At 40.8% G+C, this 27,091-nt stretch overlaps 1 protein-coding gene across 1 annotated transcript in view; it reads left to right on the top strand.

Annotated features, from left to right (window-relative positions):
• The window catches only part of MEGF11 (multiple EGF like domains 11), a 238,761-nt gene that overhangs the window by 98,301 nt on the left and 113,369 nt on the right, over nt 1-27,091 (top strand). The window contains exon 7 of the mRNA XM_087745188.1: nt 7,331-7,405. Coding sequence (XP_087601314.1) covers nt 7,331-7,405 — 75 coding nt within the window. The remainder of the gene's footprint in view (nt 1-7,330; nt 7,406-27,091) is intronic.

Genomic DNA, 27,091 nt, shown 5'->3' with positions numbered 1-27,091 from the left:
GTTTTCTAAGGGAAATTCTTGATCATAACTAGTTTGTAACCAAGCAAAAAACAAAACCAGCATCTTATGTCCCTAAAACAAACAAAGAAAGAAACAAAATCTCCAGAAGGAGTTAGAAAAAAGCGGTTTAAAGGAGAGCTGAGCATGGAGTAAGAATGGAAACTACCTCACAGCCATTATTATGGAATGGCTGTCCTAACGGTACATATCGGGCAATTAGTTACCTCAAATTTGGTTTGGAAGGCTTTGGAAAAGAAATGGTTCTGCACCATTTTTCTTTGTTATGCTTTTTTTATGCTTCTTCACCTATGGATGTCTTTAATTAGGCACATGCATGCCTTAATGCAATTATGTCCTTTCTCGTAGACAAATATTAGCGATATTTGTGAATGTTGTGTATGCCTAGGGTAAATGCTGACTTTTGAGACACTTCTATGTGAGGCTACCATGGGATTAAAAAAATGTAATTTATAAGTGCATCCATTTGATCAGTGAAACTTCGGAGTTTTCATTGCAGTGTCTCATAAAGTCCATATGTCTTTGCATTGGAACACTGACGTTTTTGAGGAGCATTAGCATAAATAAAGACTTTGTAATGATGGCTTCCCCGTTCTCTCCTTCCTTCTGGTACTGTGCACATCCTTTACATTCAGTGGGGAAAACCGATCTCTTGCAGAGAATTTAGAAGCAACAGATGAGGACTGGGAGGCTCCTCTTCCCTTTCTGAACACCACCAGAGACCAGGTGGCCATAATGTGGGTATTGGATGTTTCATTCAGATTTTCTACAGTTCCTCTTTTTGACTGCAACAAAGGATTTTCTTTAACTAGGACACACATTAATGATCAGATACTTTCATCCTTTCTTGCCAGAGCACAAAGTCTTTTCTCCTATCCGTAGTATTCTTTGCCTGTTTCTGCTTGATAATCAATGTAGGCAGTTTTATTAGTTACGGTACCTAATTTAACATCAAAAGAATCAGACCACCTCTCTGGTGTGTGAATGACTGGAAGATGTGATTCAGGGAAGACACAAGGCATGTGAAGTGTTTCATAGCAATCAGGTTTTCTGTCTGCCAGCATTGCTGACTTAAACGCAGGGAGAGCTAAGGGAGACCATGGTGGGTACAAAAGCAGCAGTAAAGACTTTTTTGTGCTAGATCCCAAAAGTGTGCCTGTGAAAATATTTCCTAAGGCAGCTCTCCATCACTGCTCGTATTAAACCTTTTAAGTCAGTGTGTAATCTGGTAGATCTTATTCATCCAGATAGATGCATTTGAACGAGAACTCACCCTGCGAGTAAAGACTGGCCAGTAGAAAGATAACAGTTCTTATTTGTCATTCTCTATTATTGTAACCATATTACAGAGGATAATGAAGTGCAAGTTACAGCAATTAGTTGGTGGCAGCACAAATGATAAGCACAGCACTATTACTTTCATATACTGTGCTGTGCAATGCAGCCTATTGATTTAACGGCAGCTTTCCTTTTTTCCCTTTCACTCTCTAGTAAAAAACAACACTGAGATTTATGTGAGCAGTACTGGTTTGGAATACAGATCAGGCTGGAGAAACGCTGGTGTGAATCTTTGGATGCTCACTATTTAAAAAAGACCAGGCTAGGTTAATTCGTAAAGTGCTTTACAAAACAGGATATATGCCGTGTGTTCCACAGTAGGGCTCCTTGGCCTTTTTCCTCACACCTGACTGCCTATTAATCTGCCTTTTAACTGTGCCTGCATGTAGCCACACATGGTTGGAGGCACCAGCAATGTATCTCTCTCCAGGCCTCTCCGAACTGGGTCACCCTTTTGCTCCTGGTTAGTGTTAAATTATTCCCTTTGAGATAACCAAGACACTCCATGGTGCTATCTATTGTCATGTTCTGGCACGGAGATTTTATAACAGATTATGGGCAATCTGTCATTTCAGGCTGTTCAAGGATATATGAAAAATTAGACACATGTTGCTCTCTCACACTGAGAAATTTGAACAAAGACAAGAAAAACCATATTTTCCCCCCATTTATTATTTGATTATTATTGCCTATTAAAATATGGTAAATAAAGCATGAAGTGCACCTTGAATAAAGAACTCTAATGATGTACGGCATTTGTCATTATCAAAATGTTCGTATGGATTTCAATGGCGAATAATTTCAGCTGTCTTGAGTCAGCTTTGATTTGCAGCAGCTTCCGCAGACGGCTGGAAGGCTGAAGCCCCATCCTGAAAGCGGCCTTTGGTTGCACCTAAGAACACACTTCACCAGTCGTTATTTCAGGATTGAGGCCAAACGACTAGGGGATGATAATGTATTTAGATTAGTTTGTAATTAATGTCTCCTGGTACAACTTTAAACATTTCCTTCCTCATTTCACTGGAAAATGAGAGCCCAGAAGAATGTTATTGTTGATTTCATGGGGATTTTAAGTTCAGTCCAAATCATGGCCTTTGTATACAGCCAGGCCACTAACGTTGTAGGAATACTTGTATAGACTTCAAGAAGTTTTGAATTTTATCCAGGTGAATATCTCATATGTGAGTACACATACGTACACCTGAATATTTCAGTTCTGACTAAGCAGTATACATTCAATGTATATTAATAAGGTGTACATATATTTTATATTTCATCTGTATGTATGTTTTATACATATATATGTCATACACATTTTTATAACCTGGATATTTACGTGTCTTTATATATGCGTGTATGTGCCTGTGTACATACAGATGTGGGTTTTGTACTCATGGCTGTCCATCTTTAGTTATCCATGGTTATGAAAGCATATGTATGTGTAGATAGATGGATAGATGGATGGACGGATAGATATTATCTTCCTACTTACACGCTTCCCCTTGAGGCATTTCCTAAATCAGAAGCCATTGGTGCCATTCAGGAGCTACTTCTACTTTTGCCTGGATTTCTTCTCTTCCCTCTCTTTCTCTTTTGAAAAGACTTTTAATCCCTGCTAATGTTTGGGCCTCTTTTCACAAACGTGAATGTGCAAGCTGCCCTCTGGCTCACAATCCATGGTTCCAGGTGCTGGCTGGACCTCCTTTTCTCCAGTGCCATTGCAAACTTATCGCTCTGGCATAGTGCTTCTCTCTTGGCCAAGCCCAGCAAAAATGCCATCACCCTCACCCTCCTTTTCCTATTGCTTATTCTTGACAATGATGGCTGTCCCCTCCTTGAGATCTGTTTTGGTCTCCTTCCCTTCTCCACCTACACATAGTCTCATTTGTGTATGTGTTTGCCTACACATAATCTCATTTCAAGAAACAAATTCAACTAGTCTGTCTGTCTGGACAGCTCACATTATCTGTGTTCAGAACAGAATTATTTGCATCCTCCTCTCCTCTCTTTCTGTGCCCTGTCTACTGCCTCCGTCGTGTATTGTGGGGGACGCCACCGTCATTCTGTTTGTCACCCAAGCACACAACATGGTTTTCTTTGCGTTGGTCTCCTGTACGTCCACATCCACGCTGTGTCAAAGTTTTTAAAGATTCTTTCTGCACACCATCTCCTTCCCCTCTAATGCTGAATTATGTAATTTAGTGAATTGCAGGCTCAGGATTTAGCAGGATATGGCTTTTATTGTGCTTGTCTCTGATAAACACACATCATCTGCCATTGAACATGTTTAATATTTTCACCTAATATTGTATGTTAAAAAGAGAATTGCATTGGAAATTGAATTCTGAAAAACAAAGAGTGAAATGATAAATGCTCCAGTCACTGCAATGCTTAATGTTTTCTAGTGTGTCTTGATTTTGTATCAGTTTCCAATTACCACTACAAAGACAGAACACCAATGCTGATATAATCAAAAGACATATAAGCAAATTGAGAATTGAATACATATTTCAGAGCTTAGAATAAGCAATCCTAATAACCTTTTTACAGCCTTAAGGAAACCTATTTTTGTGTTCTGAAAAGGGACGTACTGGCAATGGCTGAACAAGGACTAGCAAGTTGTTGTTTCACATGGGGCAGAGTTGGTGGAGACGGTCATTTATTCTGGGACAAGTAATCCCTACCAGCCCTGCCTCTGGTTTAGATTATTTCTCTTGCTGTATGTTGGCCAGTACAGTCACTGGATGAACCCTCAACTCTTGGTTAAAAACAGAAAGCCATCCCATAAATGCTGCACTCCCATGCCCTCTGGCAAGTTGTAGAAGTAATGATCCAAAAGGGTTTAGGAGTTTTATTGCAGCAAGGAGGCAGCAGGGGTCAAATCTGCACCAGAAGACCTATAACTAAGTCTGTAATTCTTATATGGGCAAAGCTGCAGGGATTTCTGCTTGATTAAGGATTGTGTGATTGAGGCCAGTGACATTAACAGGCACAACCACCACTCTGCATCTCAAAATGGTGATCTAGCATGTAAGAAAAAGCCATGGAATAGCAAAATCCCAAGCCTTTCTTGCTGGTAAAAGTGGCTATATGCTTCCCATACACATGCCAAGTCTGTAAATGGAATATATTTCTCATTTTTTTCTGCTATGAAAAGCAATTTTAGGAACTTTCCTGTTGTATTTAGTGCATGTCTTTTGCCTGTATGGGCTCTGAACTTCACCAGTATTGTTTTGAGGCTACATGATCAATAAATGTCAGCTTGTGAAGTGCTTTGCCAGTTTCGGTATCAGAAATGAAAACATAAGCTTCAGCTCTCTTTTACTGGTCATGACAAATTGATTCTTTTCAGTCTACCTTGCATTTCTATCACTTCATCCATCTGAAGAGAAGTGGATTTCTCACGGTTACCTGCTGTTAGGCCAACCTGAATTCCAAAATCCTTTCAAAGGTTTGTTGCTAAATTTGTCTTGTGGTCATGTGCACAATAAAATGGGAACCAGTAGGATTCTGAATGTGCAAGGACTGGGAAAGCAAGGTCGGGATCTGCCTTGGCTTGCTCTAAGTGTTCATAGCACCAAGCACAGTTGCTCATGTCCTTGGGCTGGTATCTTTATTAGTGTTCAGCCTTTGAGCAGGCAGTTTGCAAAGCTTACTTATATATACTAGAATCCAACTTATATTTTGAAACCCTTTGTTTTTTCGCAGTTAAGAACAGTAAAACAAAGACTGTACCTGCACAATGAACGTGCACTTGTAATTGCAATTTGTCCATGAATATTCATGGCTATGCAATTAGGTGAGGAATTATATGTTTAAATGGCCACATGGGCACGTTATAGCCAAACAAAAAAGTAACCATTCATAGGTACAGGTGCATATATGTTTACTTAAAAAGAAACGACAAAGAATTATTGGATCCCCAGTGCAAGGATGTACTCGCTTCCCTAGAAAACAAGAGGGCCAACTTGTGATGAAGGAAGGGTTTTTATCCTTGCTGCAAGACACCTTAGCAGGATTGTTTTCCCATTACTATTTTGAGCATCAGCACAAGTTCAGGAATGGATTGATCTTAAACTATACTTGTAATTCCCTAAAATATATCCACAATTTATTTTACAGCCAGCTTTTGCTGAGACACAGAAGTGCAGCATGCACTGCAACTTGGTTTGGCTTTTTTCCCCCTAAAGTCTGTTAACAAACACTTTCGTTGTTCTTAAGGGTTTGTGACATATATGAAAAGTAGCACTTGCATTTTTTCGGAGTTACTTAATGAATTGAGTGTGCATTGCTGTCTACTGAAATCTGTCTCTGAGATTTTCAATTCATTTTTGCTTAATTTCTGTGTTCTGGAAGTTTTAAAACTGTCAGCAAAGATGTTTTGCCAGTCTTCACGTTATGACAGTAATCTGAACCCTAGTTTCATTAAAGGGTGGAAAGGGATGCCAGTAACATTCCTTTTCCTCAGATCCCATAGGAGGAAGTATGGGTGAGCAAAAGCTGCTGCTGAAAGAAAAAAGAGCATGTAAAATATGTATCCACAGGAAAAAAATAAAAAGAGCATTAGTCATCTATGCAGAACATACACAACACCTAATTAAATCAGGTTTCATTGAAATTAAATTAAATGGCATGAATTAATGAATGCATTTTGTGATGAACACGCAGCTCCCATTGTGCAAGCTGACTCTACAAGAGGCATTCTAGATAAGACATTTTGTGGGGCAAAAGCTGTCATCGACTGTATGTTTGTCCCGCGTATAAGGGCAGTGGACAGAAGACAGGTCTCTGCTTGGGCGTCTGGATGTATCCCAGCTCTTCTGCTTGCTTCCCTGCTGGGTGACCTTGGGCAAGTCACATCTCCTTTCATTGTCTCGGTCTCCCTGTTTGCAGAATGGGGATTATTTTGCTAATCTCTGAAAGAATTTTGTAGTCTGCTCAGGAGTATCAATATTTAGGAACAAAGCATTATTGTAACAATAATGCATGATTTGCGTGCCACTTTATTCCCCAGTATGGGGCTTTAACAGAATTTATGTGATATACTGGCTTGTGCTGGATCTCTGCACAGGAGTGAATCTTATCCAAGATCAATATACTCATTCCCCAGTCCTGTGGTTTTTATGAGTTCTACAACATAAAGAAATCAGGTCCTTCCACAACAAAAGCACTATGCCTCTGCCATAATTGTTAAGCTTGGGAATTGGATAAACACTAAATTCTGTTTTTCCAGTGTTTTCCACTGCTTCTGTAACCGCTAATGAAATTACAGTCTTGCTAATAACAGTATGACATCCTGTCCATGTAAAAGGTGTGTGTGAATTGTAAGCAAATACAAGTTTGAGTGAAAAATGTGCAGGCCTTCACCTGTTGCTGTCCTGCTGACTTCAATGATGTTATACGGTGTTTTCAAAAATGCACAGGAAGTGGCGTTTTTCAAGTTATAATCCTGATTTTCCATAAAATATATCAATAGAACTCATTTAGGAGTTTTGTCATAGTGTTCTTCCTATGGGGCATTGAATTTTGGGGGAAAAATCAGTTTTGGAAGAAAAAATATTGACTTATTGTTAAAAAAATGAAATTGAATTTTTCAGTCAGAAATCATAATTTTTTCAATAAAAAGAGCCATTCTCAATGGGAGAGAAAAGAGGAAAGTAATTTTTGTAGTGCAGGTTTGTTGAAATTTCCAGCTGTCTGTGACTGCAGGTTAAGGACAGCCCCGGGTGCCTGCCTGCTCTGGAGCGTGAACCTGCTTTTGTGTGGAACAGCTTCTTCACGCCTGACCTGGAGCGAGTCAGGGCCAAGGCAAAGCTGTCATTGACAGGCCCTAAGTGCGCTCAGTGTATATGTGTAACGAAGCTGTTGGAAGAGTTCGGTTACAGATGCTCCCTTTCCCTTCTTTTACCCTCCATGTCCCCTTCTTCCCTTTCTTTGTTTCGTCTCCTCCCTTTTTCTCCCCATTCCGTGTCAGGAAGGGCCACCTCTGAAGGGCCGGGGGAGCACAGCACCGCACCGGCAGAGACTAGTGGGAACAGCAACTACAACAGTGAGTGGTTTCAAACAAATCCGATGGCTAATGTAGGGTGCCTTGGGTGGTGGGACCTGAGGGTGCTGGTTCCAGCCTTTCCCTGTGCATGGTTTCCCTGTTGAATGACATATAATCCTTTGGACTCCAAACCTGAGGGATGCTGAACCCTGCACTGCCCCAGAAACTCAAGGGAATTGGGTAGTTTCATACAGTGCTTCAGGCCTCCCAGGATTTTGTCATTTGTTGCTTTTAACTGGGTTAACTTTTTAAACCCATCCCAAACCTGTGATTTAGGCAACTGGATGGATGCAATTTATAGTGCGATGTCCTTTAACAAGGACTGTGTGCTGCAGTCCTGTCTGATGTTCAGACTGTGCTATCTGACGCCTCCAAAACACCACACTGGTGACATGAGATGCATTGCCTTCTGCTTTTCTCTAACATGGTGTTGCTGAGGTAAAAGAGATGTCCTGACCTCTTCTGATCACTAAAGCCCTTGTGGAACTGTACATTAAACCAGCACCTGGTCAGTATGTCCTGGCCAAATTTCACCTTGGGTAATCACTCCGGGCCCAGACTTGGAAGTTATCACTCAATTTTTTCTCGCTCCTTGTTTAGGCAAAAGCCAAGTAACACCATGTGGATTTCCTTGGGCATCTCTCAGCTTCAGTTATAAAAAGCACTTACCTTTCCTAAGGTTTGGTCTGCTGTCTTGATCTACAAGTTACATAGCTGTGACTTGTTAAAGAATCTCTGTGTTGTTTATGTTTTAGGTTAAATAATACTTTGGCATTGTATTTTGCCCCTTGCAATAAGTAACACACACTGTATAAGTGAAAAATGTTGTAGTACATTATTTTCAGCAATCATTGACTCCCCAGCTGCTTTGTGCTGAGGTGGATCAGAAGTTGCTTTGAGTCACCCTGGGGCCGGTTGAGCCAGTGACGCTGCCGTGACCGGTTACGTACCTTCCCATTCCATTCCAATGACTGTCAGGAAGGAGCAGCCTCTGCGCTGCTGGGTTGGTGATGTGGGTCGTTAACACTCTGAGGACCAAACTGGCTGGCCTCAGCTGCCTGTGGTAGAACTGCACCCACTTATACCCAGAACAAATTTGATCTCGCTTCCTTATGCAAAACATCTAATGAGGGCACTAGGAGTTCTTCTTAGTGCAGTCTGTGAAGGCAGTACCTCTAATGTATCAGTATTTTCTCCTTTAATATATTTTGTCATATGTGTGGGTATATTTACAAAGCATGTGTAGCTAAATGTCATTGGAAAATATAATTAAAAATCAATTACAAGACCATTTTAAAAATAAGAGGTTGTAAAAATGGAATTTACAATAATAACCAGACTAAGCATTTGGCATTTACATGTCTGTACCAAATAGTGATTCCCTTGTTAGCTATGGTTGAGCGACAAGGTGCTCTCTTATCTCCTGGATATAAATTCCAATATTCTTGCTGTTGCTGGGACAAATAAATACCTGCATAAAGACTTCTTGCAGTGCCAACTAACACCAACTGATTAAATTCAGACAATTGTTTTTTTGTTCTTATCTGGGCCCAATGCCGAAAATATCCCATGGTAGGAAGGGCCAGATTTTGCACTCAGCTTATGCTCAGTTAATGCATAGCAAATACTGGTCTACTGATACAAGTCTAAGCGCAGAGAGATATTTAAAAATGTTTGCATTTCGTATATGAAACCTGAGCATATTTAGAAGCAAGCATGGAAGAGGTATTTGGCCTATAACACGACGGATGCAATTGCTGTGACTAGACCTCTCCGAGGTCTAAGGACATCGGTACATGAAGTGCGCTTGGACCCTCTGAGATACAAAAGTCCCCACGACACATTTTGGCTTCCACAGAAATATAGCCAGCCAGATAACTGGCAATGCCTCCATGAAATCCGTTAAGATGTGTATATGTACGTGTATAACATATGCCTGTGTGGTCTGGATCTATAGCCATGCCTACGTGGACGGGCTTTCAAATGGTACGCGTTCAAGAACTGTCTTGCTGTGGGATCAAGCATCCCAGATTTATATCCAAACCTTAAGTCTTTTTACTTGTTAATATTCATAGTCTCCTTCCATTTTCTCTTCCATCTTCATCACAAACAGTTGGCAAGTGTTTCTGGGGATCTTCCTGACGTTCTTGTAAAAGAAGTGGAGATTAAATGCATTTTAAAAATCATAAGCCCGTAGAAAATACTAGGATCAGTGATAATGTCCATCTGTGATGATTCCACGGTTGAAGGGAATGGGGCGGGATTACCCTTTGAAAGCTCTCAGCCTGTGCCTGTGTTTGTGCCAGTTCTCTTCCTGGGCAGTGGTGAGGCGAGCTGGTTCGCTCTTTCCAAGCAGTTTAACTCACCGCCTGCTTTGGAATCAGTCTGGGAGGACAGGGAGGTTCTGCTGGCGAGCGGCGTGCCTCTTCCCGGGGGAGGCGGAAGGTTGGTGGTATTTGCTGCAATGGACCATTTCTCTCAGGTTATGCGCTAAAGTGAATGTGTGAAACGTCACACATCCTCCTGTTTGATTCCTTGCTGACTGGGTTTTTCCCTTGCGTCTAGCTTTGGTTTCCACAATTTAGCTCTCTCTCATTCCTCAGCACATGCACAAACCAAAAAGAATCAAAACCCTCTTGAAAATATGACATTTCAGCCCTTTTGAATTTGGGCGATATGAGGAGTCTGTTTCCCCTATTTATGAGTAATCAGTGGCTTTGCGTGTGCTACTCCGTGGTCTCATCAGTTTAAGATCCAGAAATCAGCCCCTTTCTTTTAACATTGCCTGCTTCTTTGTCTCTTAAGATCGTCATTAAAATCTTCCTATAATACTCAATCTGCATTTTTCCTATTTTTTAGATCTATGGATATGTTTGAAATAGCATACTTACACATGCTTTATGAGCATGGGTTACTTCAAGTATTTTGTTCCTTTTTAAAGATTTCTTCTCTCTTTTTTTTTTCATCTCACATTCAGGCGATTTGCATAGGTCACGGCCTCTGACATTCTTGTGACACCACAAGCAGGAAGCATGCTGTTGTAGCCCTCACTATACATCTTCTCTCTGAGCCATGCGCTATGTGCTCAGACTTGGACTGAAGATGGGTTTTTTGTGTTTGCATATGAACATCTGCTTCAAAATCCCAAGCCAAGAAAGACAAGAAGCAAATTGAACTATTTGTTCTTCTTTCTCCCTCTTTAATATCAAAGTCATTTCTTACATCCTATTTAGGCTTTTGATCAGGAGATATTAAAAATGAATCTAAACAACTTACATCTTAATCATATTCCTTTGTGAAAACACGGTAAGAGTGAGAGTGGGCTGGAGAAAAAAGCAAAAGCTACTTTGCAGCTAATGCACACATTAATTATTAATTTTTAACATTTAACATTATTAATTCTCTGCCCTGCCCTTGGAGCAGAGAGGTCTGCCAATCCCTCCCGACCAGCCCTGCTGCAGGGCAAGAGGCCTGGGTAGCACTGTGCAGCTTGAAATCAATCTCTGCCTGCGTCGAAGCAGCACGTGAACAATTCCCTATTGCTCTTTGATTTGTGCTTGAGACCTGGAAAAGGGAGAATTTTGAGGATGACTCAGATATTCTTTCTTCCCCCTGGGCTTTCTTGCTATGCCAGCCCAGCAGCTAAGTCACTGTTCCGGATGCCTCTATTGCAAGTTCTCAGTCTTCTTCCTCCAGAGTGTCCTCTAATTTTAGAAAATGTCTTTAATAAAAAGCAAACAAAACCTTCCATGTTTTCACAATCCTGAGCAGATTTTGGACAGGACGTTGTTAACTCCAGGAGGAAAAACAATGAATTACGGTGCTAATTGGATTCAATCAATGAAAAATTAAAAGGTAGGATTTAAAATGAAGTTTAGTTCCTCACAAGAAATTGTTCATTCTACACAAGCTTGATTTCATTCTTTGATGAGATCACAGATTTGGTTGCTAGTTTAATTAGGGTGGCTGTGCAAGTATAATAAATTTTTGTAACATGCTTGATTCAGTTCTGAAGGATATTCTGATTAAAAAATTAGCACTATACAAGTATCAATAACATGCATTAAAAATTGAATATGAGCTAAATAACAGATCTCAAAAAGCAGCTGTCAATGTGGAATAAGCATCAAATGTATTTTTGGTGGGCTGCTGGTATTAGACTCACTCATATAAATATTTACATTAATGATCTAGAAGTAAATATAAAATCACTGCAGTTAGAATTTGTGAATGACAGAAAAACTGGCAGTGGTGAGTATTGATGAGGATGCAGCATTCATACAGAGTGATCTAAACCATCTGACAAATTATTTTAACATTTCTAAAGGGAGGATGAAATTTATCTCCTTAGTGTCTGCAAGGGGCTGTGCTGCTTTTTGTAGGCAACCCAGGCTCCGAGAATGGAAAGATCTGGGTATAAGGCAGGAGCTGACAGTTAGGGTTTGCCGAACGACGGGATCCAAGGAAACAGTAGGTATGTCATTGGGCCAGGTGGTTTTCTGACCCTCAGGTTAACTGGCACAGCCTCGGTCCTGTCCATACAGCTCAAATCTAGCATCCTCTCTAATAAACTGGCTGCATCCAGCCTGCCCACCGCGATTAGTCCCTGGGCTGTGCTAACCCCTGCGTGGCACCGGGACATGATTTGAAGAAACACTATTTCACGCTGGCCTAACAGTGTGATATCAGTCGAGTGTTGTGGGCAGTCACATGCCAGTATTGGCCCCGGGCCCTGCTTGGTTTACCGATATAGTTATAACTAATGAGGCAGAGTAGTCAGTGTGAGGGATGATGAGAGCAGCATTCAGCACACCTGCTGCCTCCCCGCTGCCAAGTTTCTCATCTGCTGCAGCAAAGGAGAATTTCTAAGGAAAGAAGTGATGAAGAACAAATGTGATACCTTTTCTGCTGAGGAGGTATCTCTCTGAGGCATGAGAGGAGGCACAAATGCTTTAAGACCCCAGAAGTGCAGAAGGGAGTCCAGCATGATTTCCAGAAAAAAATCAGCACCTCATTTCCATGCATCTGAATTCAGTTCAGTGTTTTGGTTTTAACAGAGAGCCAGCTTAGGTCAGTGAAAGATTTTAATACTAAATTAAGTGAAGTTTACATTGGGCTTTGCAGCCCTGTGCATCTGCATGCCACAAACGATTCTCTTTCCTTGCAGCTTAAGGACGCTAAGGAATGGAGACTGTCATCCTTAAGGGAGACACATAACTACGAGAACTCTTTTATACTTCTTCTCCTTGTGCTAGCTCAAGCTTCATGGATAAGCTAAAAGCTGCTCTTCCTCCTGGTCTTAGGTTGGCCATCTATCACCAATACTAAAAACTCTGGGAACAGAAATATTACAGTGGTTTGGGGAAGATCTCGCCATGCCTTTAAAGGGGTGTAAGGTTTAGTGGGCAGCTGTATAAATGGCTTTGGTTTATGGATTTTACATGCTATAAAAAGCCAACTCGCTACCCACAGTCTTAATTATTGTGCACTGTACTATTAAGGGGGATGTGGGAGCTTGGTCCATGCCAGGCAGAAATCACCTGGTATAAATCTTATCTAGAACACAGTTTGGGGGAAAAACCTCTCTGTTTGGATGTCCTATTCCAATAAACATCTGTTTGCAGTAAAGTGACGAAAAGAGACATTTCAACTCTCACAGCTCATGCCTTTTCAGAACAGTGCAGATCTGTGAGCCTCTGAGCTCCCACAGGAGCTAAATAATGATTTTTATAATCATTTTTAAAGCCGCTCCCTTGGTTGTGTAATAGTCAGGAATGAGCCCACAATCTTTTACAGCACAAACTTTCTTTCTAAGTGAGGAATGAAGGAAGTTCACATATCTTCTCATGAATTATACACCGATTTTCGATTCCAGAGTCACATCACTGTAGCTTGCAAGCCAGCATGACAGCAGTCCAGGTCTCCTCTTTCTTAGGACTTTGTGGGCACCTATTGAATTCACAGTGAATTTTCCACTCTCTGTTTAGGGTTTGGCTCTACGTGCCAAGAGGATCAGTGGTTTCTTTGTCTCTCCTTCTACTGAGGGAGCCTAAACCAAAATGCCCCTTGTATACCGAGGACTTAAAGAGCTGAACACAGGAAAGAAACCTTTATCAGTGAGCTGTCTGACGTCCACCTCCTCTTTATATGTACTCTGCAGGTCAATAGTTATCATAGCCTCTATGAACCTGGAAACCAACCGGCCAGACAGCTTAGTCCTTATATCCCTTACATCCCACTGCTGCCTTTTTGCTTTGGATTGCAGTGGTTCCAGAGTCTCTCCTTCCTCTAATTGGCAGACATTAAGTTGTCATCTAGAAAAACAGTAGTTACAGGGGAAATCAGCATCTTTGAGTCACACAAACTCATCCAAATCTTTCCAGGCTTGTTAAGTTCATTCCACTTCCAGTTTTCATGAGCCGCTGTATAACACCTCGCTAACGCTGTACAAACATCCCAGGAACATGGGGAGAAGAAACTCTTTCAGACCAGGAAAGCCCCCTGAGGCTAGGTAGACAGGAGGACCTGCTTAGCTTGTGAGCTACAGCAACGCTGCAGAGGCTGCCGTTCCACCTGGGCTTGTAATATTGTAAGATTTATTTTGAGATCTTATCAGCAACTCATTGTGGGCTGCTCTCTGCTGAGAGAAATTCATCCATCAATCCACTTCCATGGCCACATTCCAGCCTACACTGAGGTGACAGTTCAGTTGTACTAATGATCAGCCTCACATACGCATTCCCCCCCTGGTCTGATTCTTCTTCTCTTATGATGATTTAATTAACTGAGCACACTGGCTTCTAGTCAAGAAGCTCTTCTCAGCTTAACTCTCACTTTAAAAAAATCACTATAATTAGAGTTAGTTGCTAAACCCTGTATCCAGGTGATTACTGGTATGTAAGAGGGACATATCTTGAACTGATCAAATCAGGGATTTGAGGAAAATGCCCTTGATCCATGTTTCACAATTTCTTAATATCTTCTACTTTTGGTACTTTTCTTCTTTTTTTGGTGGCTAAATAAAGCTGAGTTAGGAAGGTCCATGCAGAATTAGGACAGTTAGGGGCTTTTTTTTTTATTCCTAACCTGTTATTGTTTGGGGAAGCTCAATATGGTTCATTAATATTACATTTACAATGGAAAGAGACTGAAAAGCCAAACAGTTCAATTCTATTCTGAAGCCTGCAATGCAATACATAAAAGTGCAGTCCAATGAGTTCCTGTCGTGGTTTAAGACCCACTACTCCTGTTCCCTAGTCCACAGCAATGTTCTCTCCTTTATTCCACAGTGCAGTTGTTTCATACTAAAAACTGAAACCAAATGACATGATTTGAGGGTTTCATTCCATTTCTCATACTTGATTCAGGTTCACCGAGAAGCTCAATAAACAAAAGAAATCTTTGGGACTGACATCCCCGATAGCCAGAGTCTGACCCGTCCCATGTACTGTGTTGCCCCTGCTTCCATGAAGGTGTATATTAAGCATATATGTGAAAAACCCTCACTGCCTAGATTGAACCGCAGCTGGTGAAACAGGGGAGAATACGCTAAGCTTCCTTTCTGCTTTGGCATTTGCTGGGTCCAATGGTAACAGTCAGGAGGTGGTCACCTGCATCCAGAATTGCGTAGAATTATGAACTAGCCCCTGCAAAACCTGACCGTTCCCCTTCATTATCCCCTGCCTCCCTAAGAGAGAGTGAGAAGTTGCCATTGATTTCAACAAAAGCGAGATCGTGCTTTATATGCAGAGTAGGCCACTGATTTTCCTGATGCAATGTGATCTGGTTGCTAGAAAAGATGATACATATGAATTGGTGAGGGTTTTTTTCATTTTTCTTTATAAGAGACACCAAAGTAAAATTTGATTTTGCCAGATTTATGGCTTGATCAATCACCCTATTAAGAATAATGATTCTATTCTCTGACCTTGTAGGGCATCAGCTATGGAATTTGATATGATGGTCCAAACATTTTTACAATACAACTCTAGCTAGTGTATGGCAGTCTATCGACTGAAATACTGTCAATGCCCAAATGAGATTATAACCACAGAAGGTCTTGATTGCTTTGGTCTTTTATTCAATACACTCCTCTGTTACAAGCAGCTTCTTGGCATTTTTTTCAAGATAGCCTAGACATTTCTCTTCTGACAAATGACGCATTAGTTGATTGTATAGACAGCCTCTTTCTGCAGTTTTTTCTATCTTTAGAAGTCTTAGCTATAATAGGACTGTTGCATCTGGTGTCTCTGCACTGTTCGAGTCTTGTACTCTGTAATAGCCTCTGTGAGCCTTATTGGCTGTTCAGTTTTCCGGAAAGTCGGATATAGCTGTGATGGAGAGAACCGGTGCGTTTTTACATTCTGGTGGGGCGTTGTTCCATAGCGGGAGAAGAGGAGAAGGACGGCTTTAGTGCCCAACTTTCATTTCATTTAAATGAGCAGAATCGCTTTACTTCCCCCATAGGTATAACAATTATTAAGAATTTATATTGCTATTCATTCTGTATAATAATGAACAGAAACTGTTTTTGCACTCCTAACCTTTGCTGTTAGGTAGAAATAAAGAAGCAGCAACAGTGACTACAATGAGACCGTATATATCTACGCCATCGTACTTACTGCTACTTTTTGAACTTGGGGAGACAATGAGTTTATGCTGTGTCATACTTGCGCTTTTCCACTGCGAAAAATAACTAGCTAATGCATTTTTTACTTTCTTTTGTATGTTTCCAAAATAGCTCTATTTATCACTTAAATAAATCCACCCAGCATTCCTCATGTATTCTGATTTTTCAGTTAAATATTGTTTGTATTTAAATATAAATATTGCCCAAAATGTAGCATTAATATTTTGCCTACTGAAGTGCAGTTCTGTATCTTATTAAAATTTAAACAGCCATTATGTACATGAAAGATTTTTTTGTTGTAGTTTGCAAGGTGGTATAACAATAATTACCAGAGTGCATCAATCATTTTTCATTGCCTCATTTATATCATGGGGATAAGTAGCTCCAATTAAAATCCCATTTTACATAAATAGATATGGTTTGTATCAAACCACAGTCTGTTTCCACTTCTGAAATGCTGGCCATAGGAAATCTTTCTCATTATTCAATGTGTATGATGTGTACTGCTTATCTTTTTGTGCTTAAAAAGACATAACTCTGCAGGCAGGGAACAAATAACTGGTACCGTAGTTATCTATCAATTTTACTGTTCCAAATATTTTAGCCAAAAAGCTAACTAGTATAATCACATGTTTATTACTGACACATTATAGTTTGAGTAAGCAGAAACAGAAATGTTTAATATGAATTAACAGCTACAGGAAAAATTGTATTTTTTCTATTACTAGTGATTTCACCTCTACCGCAGCAGCTTTTCTGCTAAATCTGCTTGCATTGTGAACTATTGTGAAAAACCAAACAAGGGGAAACTTGGTAAATTATCTTCTGCTAGACTGTGATTAGCTCTGCAATGAAAGAGGCAGATTAAAAATCATACTTTCCCTTTCACACCTCTCTGAAAAAGCTGGTCCCCATCCCAGGCCATTCCTCCCCGCACTTCAGGTGGAACGCTCTGAGCTGTGATCCGTACAGGGAACGGTGTGACTTGTCTCCGCCTTCCCATTGCATTCAGGCAGCAGCATCCACGTTGGTTTTTCTTTTCCATTCTGTAACGGCATTTGGCCCAGCATTCGGATCTCATTGTGCATTTGCATCCAAACCTGGGAACACCTTGGTTCCAGAGGTTTAGTTCAAACCCATCTCAGTTACAGTCGGTGTCGTTATACATGCGTATTCTGTGCTGCTGGCGAGAAGTTGCTGTTTTCCTCTGGATTCCGATGCTTTTGATTTCTTTACTACAATATGTTGTTAAATGAGGCAATCGTAGGTGAGAACTGTCGGTTGCTCCACACCCTCGGAGCACACAAACTAGGGCTGCTCATTCCATTGCATTTGCTGTGCCATACCTTTGCACTCTGACGTTTTTCAGTGAAGCGGAGGTCCCTGCGGAGGTGTGTGGGGCACACAGGAGAGCAGCTTTGCTGCAAAGCCTTTGTACACTTCCAAAGTTGCAACATTCAAATCGCAAATGGTTAAAAATTCTTTGTGCTACTACAGGTGGCTTTTTGCATCATTTCTGCAGAATTGAGAGCTTGATGAGCAGAGTTGCAGGAATTCTCAATGATTCTAGCAAAAGGGCTAAACAGTAGCTTGAGCCCCACTACGCCTTCTCTGTAAGTTCCCTTTTCTTCCTCGCCCCCAGTGCACTACTTCTGGAGCCAGCAATGGTGGGATGCTGATGGGGACAGTCACACAGTGACATTAGAGTGGCGTTGGCTGTATGCGAGCAAGTGCCAATGGCCTGCCCACCCTGCCCCTGTGAGCACCTTCGTAGGTGAGCTCTTGGAAACAAAAAAACGGGGAAAAATGCTAAACTCAGGCTCAAAAATGTACTGAAGTGCCTACCGCAGACATTTAAGCATGTGCTTAAAGTTCAGTAGATGTTTTGTGGCTGTCCAAAACAAGTACAAATTAGGAACTTAAAGCAAATGATTTAGCTCAGTTTTACAAACACTTTTCTAACTGCTGTCTTACCATTTGCTTTTTTCTTCAAATCAGTCTACCGGCTTTATTTTCCTGCTGCTACTGCTATGACTAAACCCCCTTATTTGTGTCATAACTTAATCATCAGATTCCATCTCTGAAGTGCTGAAGCAGTAGATGTATGTCTGTGTTTTTATTTGTAAGGTCAGGAGCACCAATTCATAGCTTAGGAATCATCAGCACAGCGAGCTGACAACAGAGTCAGTCCAGCTTGTGTTTTCTTACAGTCGCGCAACAGAAAATCAATGGTGTCAGGAACATTGGGATAATTCTACTGTTACAATCAATACATGCTGATTAAACTAGTTGTGTCTGTTGGGTAAATTTGCTGCATCATAATTAGAATTATTAATTAAAAATAGGAAATCAATTGACACAAATTAAGCCAAAAAGAAATTTGCTTTATTTCTTTGACACTCTCTCCAGAGGCCTCAATAACTGTGACAACATGGATGTGACCGAGTGGCATTTGTCAGTTTTTTAATGCTGTCCTGAGTTTTCAAAATTGACTTATAAAACCCTGCTAATGCAGCTCCCAGGAAATCAGACATTAGATGTTGTATGTGCAAGAAGCAGTTATTTGTTCTATTACAGTTAGTCATTATTCCCTGCCTAACCAGGAGGAAAAGGCAAGAGTCCTGCGTGTGTCCCCAGGGGGAGGAGGGAAAGCCTTGGGCAGCAAGATGTAGCCCATCCCCTTATCACATCATTGTTTTCTGTTTTCAGTTAACAAGGATAAACAAATTGATCATTTCTGTGGTGGTTGTAATGGGCTACTCATTGCTGGCTACTTCCTATAATGTGCTGGTGACCTTCATTATTTCCAGGGACATACTATGTGGGACACCAAGGCAGGGAGTCCTTGGCAACGCTCTTTGCCAGGCCAGCAGGAATGTATGTCTTCTTTCCTTTCAGCTGTTTATTTTTCTCTCTCTTCTTTCTGGATTTTATACGGGTTTTCTTTTCTTTCTTTTAACCTATTTCCCACATTGTTCTTTCCTTACATACATTTTTTCCTTCTTTCCTCCAAGTCTCAGTGATTTTCTTTTCTCTGCCTAATACTTTCCATCCCATGTTTTCCTCCTCGTGTTCTGCTTGCACACATTCAGTAGAGGAGAGCACAGCAAAGTGCAGAAATACTTTGGGTCTACACACTCCTGTGTTTTGCTCAACCTGCAGCCAAATATCTCCTCTGAGCTTTCACCCCTACGAAAGATCTGAGGGCAAAAAGGATGACTGGTTAGGGGAAATGTGTGACTGGGAACTGGTGGTGCTGTCTAATAGAATGTACTTTTACTAATCATTGGTGGTAAACTAGTTTCCCAATTATATCAAACTCGTGGTGATTAGATTGCTAAAAAGAATTGGTCACTTATAAGATAAAATCTTGCATGTGGAAAACCTTACAGGTAGACAAATGTGTAATGAAGCGATTCAAGGCAATTACCCTGTAAATAGTCCTTAGCCAGTCTGTGCATGCAAACATTGTCTCCGCTTATTTTTGGGATATCTTGGGCATTTATTTTTGTTTTTTATAGATGCTGACTTATGAACGGCAGACTTTTAGGACCAGCTATACAAGATGAATGGCTTTGAGCTTTTCTCAAAACTTCCTACACACCAGTGAGATTTGAGAACGGAGTGTGCAAGTGTTCCCCTGAGAAAAGCTTTGCTATTGTTTTCTGCCATCAGGCTCTCCAGTAGTTCCTAATGCACAGCGTACTTTCCAAGTGTTGCACAATGGCTTTTCATTAGCCCGCTGTGACTTGTAATGGACATTATTTGTGTAAGCTCTGGCACTTTTATTACTATATTTTTAATCTCCTTATTTTTCTCAGGAATACCTTTCCCTATGTCAGAGTGCAGTAAGTAGTTGATAACCTGGGAAATTTGTCTCAGTAAAAAATAATTCCTCCAATCTTCACAAAATGCAAGATCAAAACCTAATAAAAATCTTAACTGCTCCACTATGTCTAACTTAAAATATTTAGGTGGAAAAAAGGCCTCAGCCATTTGGTTATGATTGCTATAAATTAAATTTGGCTAAGGTCCTTTGTAAAACAGGAAGTATTTTCTTCTTTAACGGGGTGATGAAATGCTGATAGGAAAACAGTACTAAGCATTCCTGGCTTTTGACGTTAAAATTAACTGGCCTGTAGATTTAACTGCAGTCATATTTAGATCATTGCTAATTATCAAAGTATTGTTGCCAGATGTGCTAGTGAAAAAGATGAATATGATTGAATTTGTATAGTTTTTCTAGACTAAACCTGGTTTTTAAGGTGTTTTACAATAACAGTATTTCATTGAAGTGTATTTCCAAGAACAGTCAAAAGTAACAGCAAATAAAAATGTCTTTAGTTTAAATGCCAGGACAGATTGAGTGGTTTGCACAAGAATCAGGAAAAGCAGAGTTGTTAAAAGCCCTAATTCCAAAGACTTACGGTTGTATCTCCGGCGGGCTGAGCAAGCTGCCAGTTTTGACCTCGCTGACAATTGAGAACATATGGATACCATGGAGGATCTTTCAGATATATTTGAGCACAACTGTTGAGTGCCTTAAAATTAAGCTGTAAAACCTTGGCATTGATAAAGAATTTTACAGCGCTAGTGTAAATAGTGTAAAATAAGGTGGATGTACTCAGGCAGTCAGAACCTGCGAGGAGGAATGCTGGCAGCTACACTCAAGGGTGAGCAGTGCTCCGAATGGGACGTAATAAAGATCTCCCACAAGGAAAATGTTACAATAATTGAGACTTGAGAAAACAAGGACTTGGATCGACAGTTTCAAATCTTTTCTACTAAGATTCAACCTGGCAATGTTTTGTGGGTGGCAGCTAGCCAGTCTGTTGCCAGAACAAGTCTGAAGATAAATTGGGTTATAAGGCTACATTTGGAAAACAAGTGGTGTCTTTTGCTTTCATTTCAGTGGGCTGTGGATCAGGATTTAATTAGCGTATCTGCTTTATAAGTCTTTGTTGTAGCATTTGTTATGTGTACAGAACGGCTGTCGGCATGGTAGCCCTACTCCACAACTGGGTCCCTTTGCCATAAGTGAGATGTAAACAGTCATCACAGTGGTTCGCCTGTAATTGGAGGGCAGGCAGAAATGAATTGCAAGGTCATCTTTCTAGGTGTAGCTATGATGAGCTACAATTGCTATTTTTTCAGAGGCTTAGGAGATGGAATTAGTTAGCTTATGCATAAAATGTGCTTGTTGTTGCTTGGCAGTCAAGTGGTGTTGCGATTTTTAATGAAATTCAGAGTATTTGCATTATGAAGTTGTAATTGTTTTAAGAGTCCATAGGTCTAAGAGTTAGCCTGAAGTCCCTTGACTGGAGCAGGCAAAAGTAACACCTTGAAATCTGGGTTCATCTCTGACATGCTTTAGAAACTTTTAAAAAATAGCATTATCACCCATTAATTGTTGATAGCAGAGCCCTGCTGTATTTAAAAATTGTACAGAAACTGATACCAGACTTTTAAAACTTGAATCCTTTTCTAGGCTGCTATTAAAATGTTGGCTTTAGCTCTTTTACAGAGCGCCTCTTGCAATTCCTAGGAGGAAGAGCAGAGAACAGGACATCGGTTTCAACAACAACCATGAACATCGGTGGCCAGAGCCACCATTGCAGTGAATTAAGAGATTTTGTTACGCAGTTGCTAAAACAGCGTTCCTGTGCTGCTTTCAGCTCTGTTTAGCTGCTGTACTGCTAGCTGCCCGAGAGTCTTTCCACGATCGACTGACCTGCTGTTGGGTTAAAGAATTGGAAAGCTGTGAGAGAGAGTCTGGAAGAAGCTGATTGAATTGCCGTGTTTACTGCAGTTCCTCAACAACTTCCTTGCTTTGCTAGCAAATTTAAAAGGTTAAAAATGCAGATTTTTAAAATTATGTGCACCTGTGTTCTCAAGTCTCAGTGGGAAGTCATCTTCTTAATCTTTTAAGTGCACAGACCCAATAATTTCCACTGCCTTAATACTGATCCCCCAATTTAATTTTCTGTGTGCCTTTCAAGAGTCGAGGATAGTTCTTGGGCTCATAGTGTTGCTTTCAAGTCTTCCTTCTTTCAGATCTGCCTAGGAATGAGTGAAATGAGTCAACAGTAGAAGTTTTTTTAAGCTTTTTAAGCTTTCTTCAAGATTTACACCAGCTCCCTGACAGAAAATGTTAGAATTCTTTTAGTTTGACAGAAATTAAGGATGTGCCAAATAGAGAAGTCTGCATATATGCGAGTTACAGAACAATAAAGCATTTAAACTTTGCTAGCTATGAGGTCTCTGTAAGGACAGGTCCTTCTGGTACAATATGAACTTAATTCTTTTTACATTTAACAATTTTAATTCACAAATATTTGAAGAAGCTCCAACAGTCCCTGCGTGTGTGGTTTTATTGCCTTTTGGATCCCTTGCCTTGCAAGAATTCCAATTCTGCGACCCTGGCAGTCAACGGGGAAACAAAACGTACTAGGTCTCAGCGCAGTCTGTGGAAAATCTTGCAGCAAATATTGTGTAACTTATCATGGGTTTCGTTTTGTTAGAGCCCAAGTGAGCAAGGAGATCAGCACAGGTCTGTAAAAACCATGTCAGTGATAATGGTGATGGAAGAAAATACAGAGAAACAAACTGGCCGGAGAATCCTGGGTTCCCTTAAAGAGAACAGCAGAGCTGGGACCTGTAAAACCAGGAGAGAGAATCATATAAAGTGGAGCCTTTTTCTTGAATCGCTATATATCATTTGTGTAAATGAAGGACTGCAAGATTTTCTTGGATTTCTCTTCTGTGGTTTTCTGGGGCAAGGCGGTTGGCTTCACAGAGCTGAGAAAGCCTTGGATCAAGAAGCGCCCCTTTTCTCTGTGCATCCAGCCTCTGTCTTGTGTTAACTCTGGAAGCTTGGGGGGTGGCAGTTAGAGAAATGAAGAAGTGATTACTGTTTTAGCCATCTTTAATTAGAATCTCGTTATGCTGAATAAGCATTATTAAGGGTGCATCCACTTTGCAGTCAGAGGGGTGATTGGAGCAGACAGCCCTGTTATTTCTACCCAGCCTTTTCAATTACCGGTACTAGCGAAGCCAAGGGTAGCGAGGGCTTTTACCGGCGAAGTCGTCAACACGGGTATGTAGGTGATTCTTGCCCAGCCCGTGTTAAAGACAACATTGCTGAAGCTTCACTGCTCTCCTTGCCTGACAGAGCTGGATTACAGCCAGCTCAATAGGCCTGTGCATGCCGCAGTCACGTTGCTGAATGCTGTGCAGATGCGGCCTGAGTGTCACTTAGTGTCACTTGCCGAGCTGGAACTGGCTGAAACAATGTTGATGGGGAGGTAGCGGGGGTTCTTGGCTGGGTGCCTTCCCCAGGACATTCAAGTCCTGCACCAAGCCATGTGCCACTTCAGTTTGCATACCAGTGATGTTGTTTGTACCAAGTTTACACTTTTTAAACACTATTACTGATAAGACACAGAAAAATACTTTAGAAATTAATCTTTCTTTACATAAAAGAATAATTTTTCATGTGTTTAATTCAGCACAGAATTGTAAATGTAGTGAAGAAATATACTATAAAGTATTTATAGCATAAATTTAGACTTTAGAACTTGGAGCTGTTCTATCTCAGTGCTACCACTTACATTCTGGGTAGCTTTGTAGTTTAATGTAATTTGACTGTCTCAGTTTCCCTTCTATGAAATGGTGATAAAATGTATTTTCTAGCTTATAAATGGACCATGAGAATTAGTCAGTGTTTGTATGGGACTTTGATGATGGAGGCAATTCTATCAAATGTGCAAAAAAAACCTACACATTTTGATCTTATTGCACAATTTAGAACCCAAATTGTTGCATATTGTCATTTTTTTATTATATCAGCACAATTTTATTCAGTAAGGTACTCTGAATAATTAATTATTCAACTAATAATTATCCATTCCAAATAAAACAACTTGATTACTAAGCCTGATGAGGAAAATCCAGTCAGGAAAGAACCCTTTCAAAAACAACAACATTCTGCAGATATCCTTAAATATTTAAAGGGTGAGCTATATTTAGTAAATTCTTCCAAAGGGGGGGGGGGGGTGAGGGAGACGAACGGATGCTAATTTCCTGTGTCATCAGATTTGTGTATGTGTGTCAGCAGCACTCCTAAATCACCATCTACTACACAATCACCGTCTACACAAGCATCAGGCGGTGCTCAACATTTCCCTGGGTGGTTCCTGTTTATCAGCAAGGAAAACGATCTGCTTTGGGGTCATGTCATTTTCTTCTCATCGATTATTTAATATTTGGTGTGCGCGTGCAGTGTTTGCTCTGCTCAGATATTCAGAAGTGAGCAGAGAACCTTGCTTAGCAAAGGAAACATAAAAGTTGTGGCATCAATGTCATTTTTCAGATGGCACTAACTTAACCCACGATGGCCAGCCCCTATTGGAGACCATTACAGTCAACGGAAAGATATTCCCTGGCTGTAAGGGGCACTGGATTGAGTCCAAGATGCTTGTGATGGGCACCATACGGCATGGGCACTGGACAATTTTGATGATGGTCTTGTCTGAAAACCTCTCCTTTCTCCTGTGGTGCTTTAAAATATAGCTCTGCTGCCACCAGGAAAATGTAGAGATCTGAACCTTACAGGGAATCTGGCGTTTAAAAACCCTAATGCACAGATGCTGTGTTCTCCTCCAGCAAAATCCCGTTCGCTTCCCTGCTGCCATCCAGCCAGGAAGTCACGTATGTCTGTTTGCTTTTTACTTTTCAGCAGCAGTTGTGACTAAAAAAGAGAGAAATTAAGTTAATCCAGAGAGAAAGCTGTTTCACATAGGCAGTTTCTCGGACTGCTAGAAGTGAGACTGAACCTCCAAGAACTGACACAGCAGAGCCGGGAGCTCGAGCTGCTGTGTAAATTTTCCTGGTTTCTTTGAAGCTGACCCCCTGATAATGCTGGAGGCACTAGCACGTTGTTTGTAAACAATGAGGAAAAAACAAGTGGAGTGATGATTTACTGTTTTCTGCCTGCCTGATACTTGATTGCTTAATGCAGTAATCCACAATGGGTGAAACTGTTCCGAAAGCACGGGCTTCCATATGGTTGTGGTTTTGTCAAAACATTTCAGTTCAGCAAACCCGTAACCAATTGTGAGAATGAACAGTTTTGATCATCCTGTTTTTCAAAATGTAAAACAGTTTAAGAATTGTCTGTTTTTAACATCATAACAAAAAATTTCATTTCCCAGTTTAGAGCAACTTCTGGTTTAGAAATTGGCATTAATTTATGCTTCTGTGAACAACATTTGAACATGTTCAGAAGTCAAAATAAAATATCAAGGTTTAGACATCCACTCTCAATAATTTATGAGACAAGACTTTATCTCCCTGCCTAGCTCTCCAGAATGAAACCAAAGCCCTACCAACATGTAGAGGAAGCCAGAGGGAGACAGGCAGTGGCGTCTTCTTTATTTTCTGCTCAGCACTTGGGGCTTGTGCATTTTGTCGCTGGCTGCGATGTGAGTACAAACTGCTGGATCAGGTTACAAGACCTGTGGCTGCTTTGCTCTCTCAGCATTAGCATCCTAAACGAAAGTGGTGCAGAGGAGCTGCAGCGGTGTTGCAGTCTAAGGAGCTGCTTTAGGGACACTGGGATTTTACTGCGTAAAAGTCTCCTGGTGCTGGGGGGGGTGCCCTCTGCCAGCCGCTGCCCACTTCGAGCCATGAGTGCTTTGACTCCTGGTATTTAAGCTACGCAGTATTTGTCTACCTCTCTGGTTATCTCTTTATTAACAGAACATCCCACATCTCAGTGCCTGAGTGACCTGAAAAGGTGGCATAATATTCTAGTATTTCAGTATTTTTACTTTTTTTTTTCCAATGGTTTCAGACTTGCTATTTTCTGTTGGTAAATATAAGAAAGGTTTTGCAAAGACTGTGCTGAGTCTCACAATGTGGTTTTGATGAGTGAACATTCTAGTTTTTACTGGGTTACACAGGGCAAGATTTTTTTAAAAAACTGTTTCTTTTTATGTGCCTGAAAGGGACATTACTATTAATGGTTTTTAAGAGAATGACAGCAGTGTATTTAAGATATCTTGAAGACATTAGGTAACGTTAAAGAGCCATGTGAAAATCCAAGTATGCCTAGAAGAAAAGAGCAGCAAGTAGCTTGCGCGGATACCTGCACATAGCTTTTTGTAAGCCTTTGAACTGTTTTAGATATAAAAGACAACCCCACTTCAAAGGCCACCAGGCCTTCTGCTGCTCTAATTCTCTCCCAAAGTCTTAGGTAACAGAATTCACACTAGAGAAGCTAAGATTTTTTTCCTGGATTCGGTTGCTGGGGCAGAACACCCTTTAAGCTGATATTATGTGGCTGAAAAGCAGTGCACAGGTAGCAGGTGTTAGGATGGACTGTGGCAAAGGGGCAGATGTGGTTCTTTTTACTCTACAGCTAACTGTTGAAATAAAAGCAAGTCCCACAATCCACAGTGTTTACTGTGGGTTTCGATATCAGTGCAATAAAATAAATTGCTTATTGACGACCTTACAAATGACTGATGAGTCAGTACTCGTCTTGTGTTATGTTATGCAGGAGGGATGTGCTTATACGTCCCCTTGAAGGTGAATCTTTATGGTATAATTTGAAGCTGGCTAGCTAGCTGTAGCATTTCTTCCATATGCTTATCTTGATCGTACCATTTTATCCACCGATTGGCCAATTTTTTTGCTCGTGTCAATTTGCGTGCTGACCTACGCAGTCGAAGGCGAAGGGACACATACATCCCTGCGTGTGAATGGGAATGAAAGGAACATGCTCTCTAATGCTTGCCATTTTAGTGACAAGAAGATTTTCTTCTTTAAGCACGGCTTTAACTGCAAATAAAGGTATATTGCGTATCTGGCAAAACATCAGCAGGGTGACCTTCCGATGCTCAGTTTATGTGCTGTGAAAAATAAAGAGCTGAGCACATCTCCCTGAGAGCTTTGCCAAATGGGGTTGATCCCACTCGATCCTATGCAGTTAACACCGCTCTGCAGTCACAGAAGGTGGAAAGGTGACTTTAGTGGTCAGATCAGATTACTTTCAG

Source organism: Nipponia nippon, unplaced genomic scaffold (assembly GCF_047370975.1).
Source record: "Nipponia nippon isolate SJK-2023a ecotype South Korea unplaced genomic scaffold, ASM4737097v1 scaffold_9, whole genome shotgun sequence".
NCBI classification, from domain to species: domain Eukaryota; kingdom Metazoa; phylum Chordata; class Aves; order Pelecaniformes; family Threskiornithidae; genus Nipponia; species Nipponia nippon.
The sequence above is the reverse complement of the archived record's forward strand: the minus strand, read 5'-3'. Positions and strand labels throughout refer to the sequence as shown.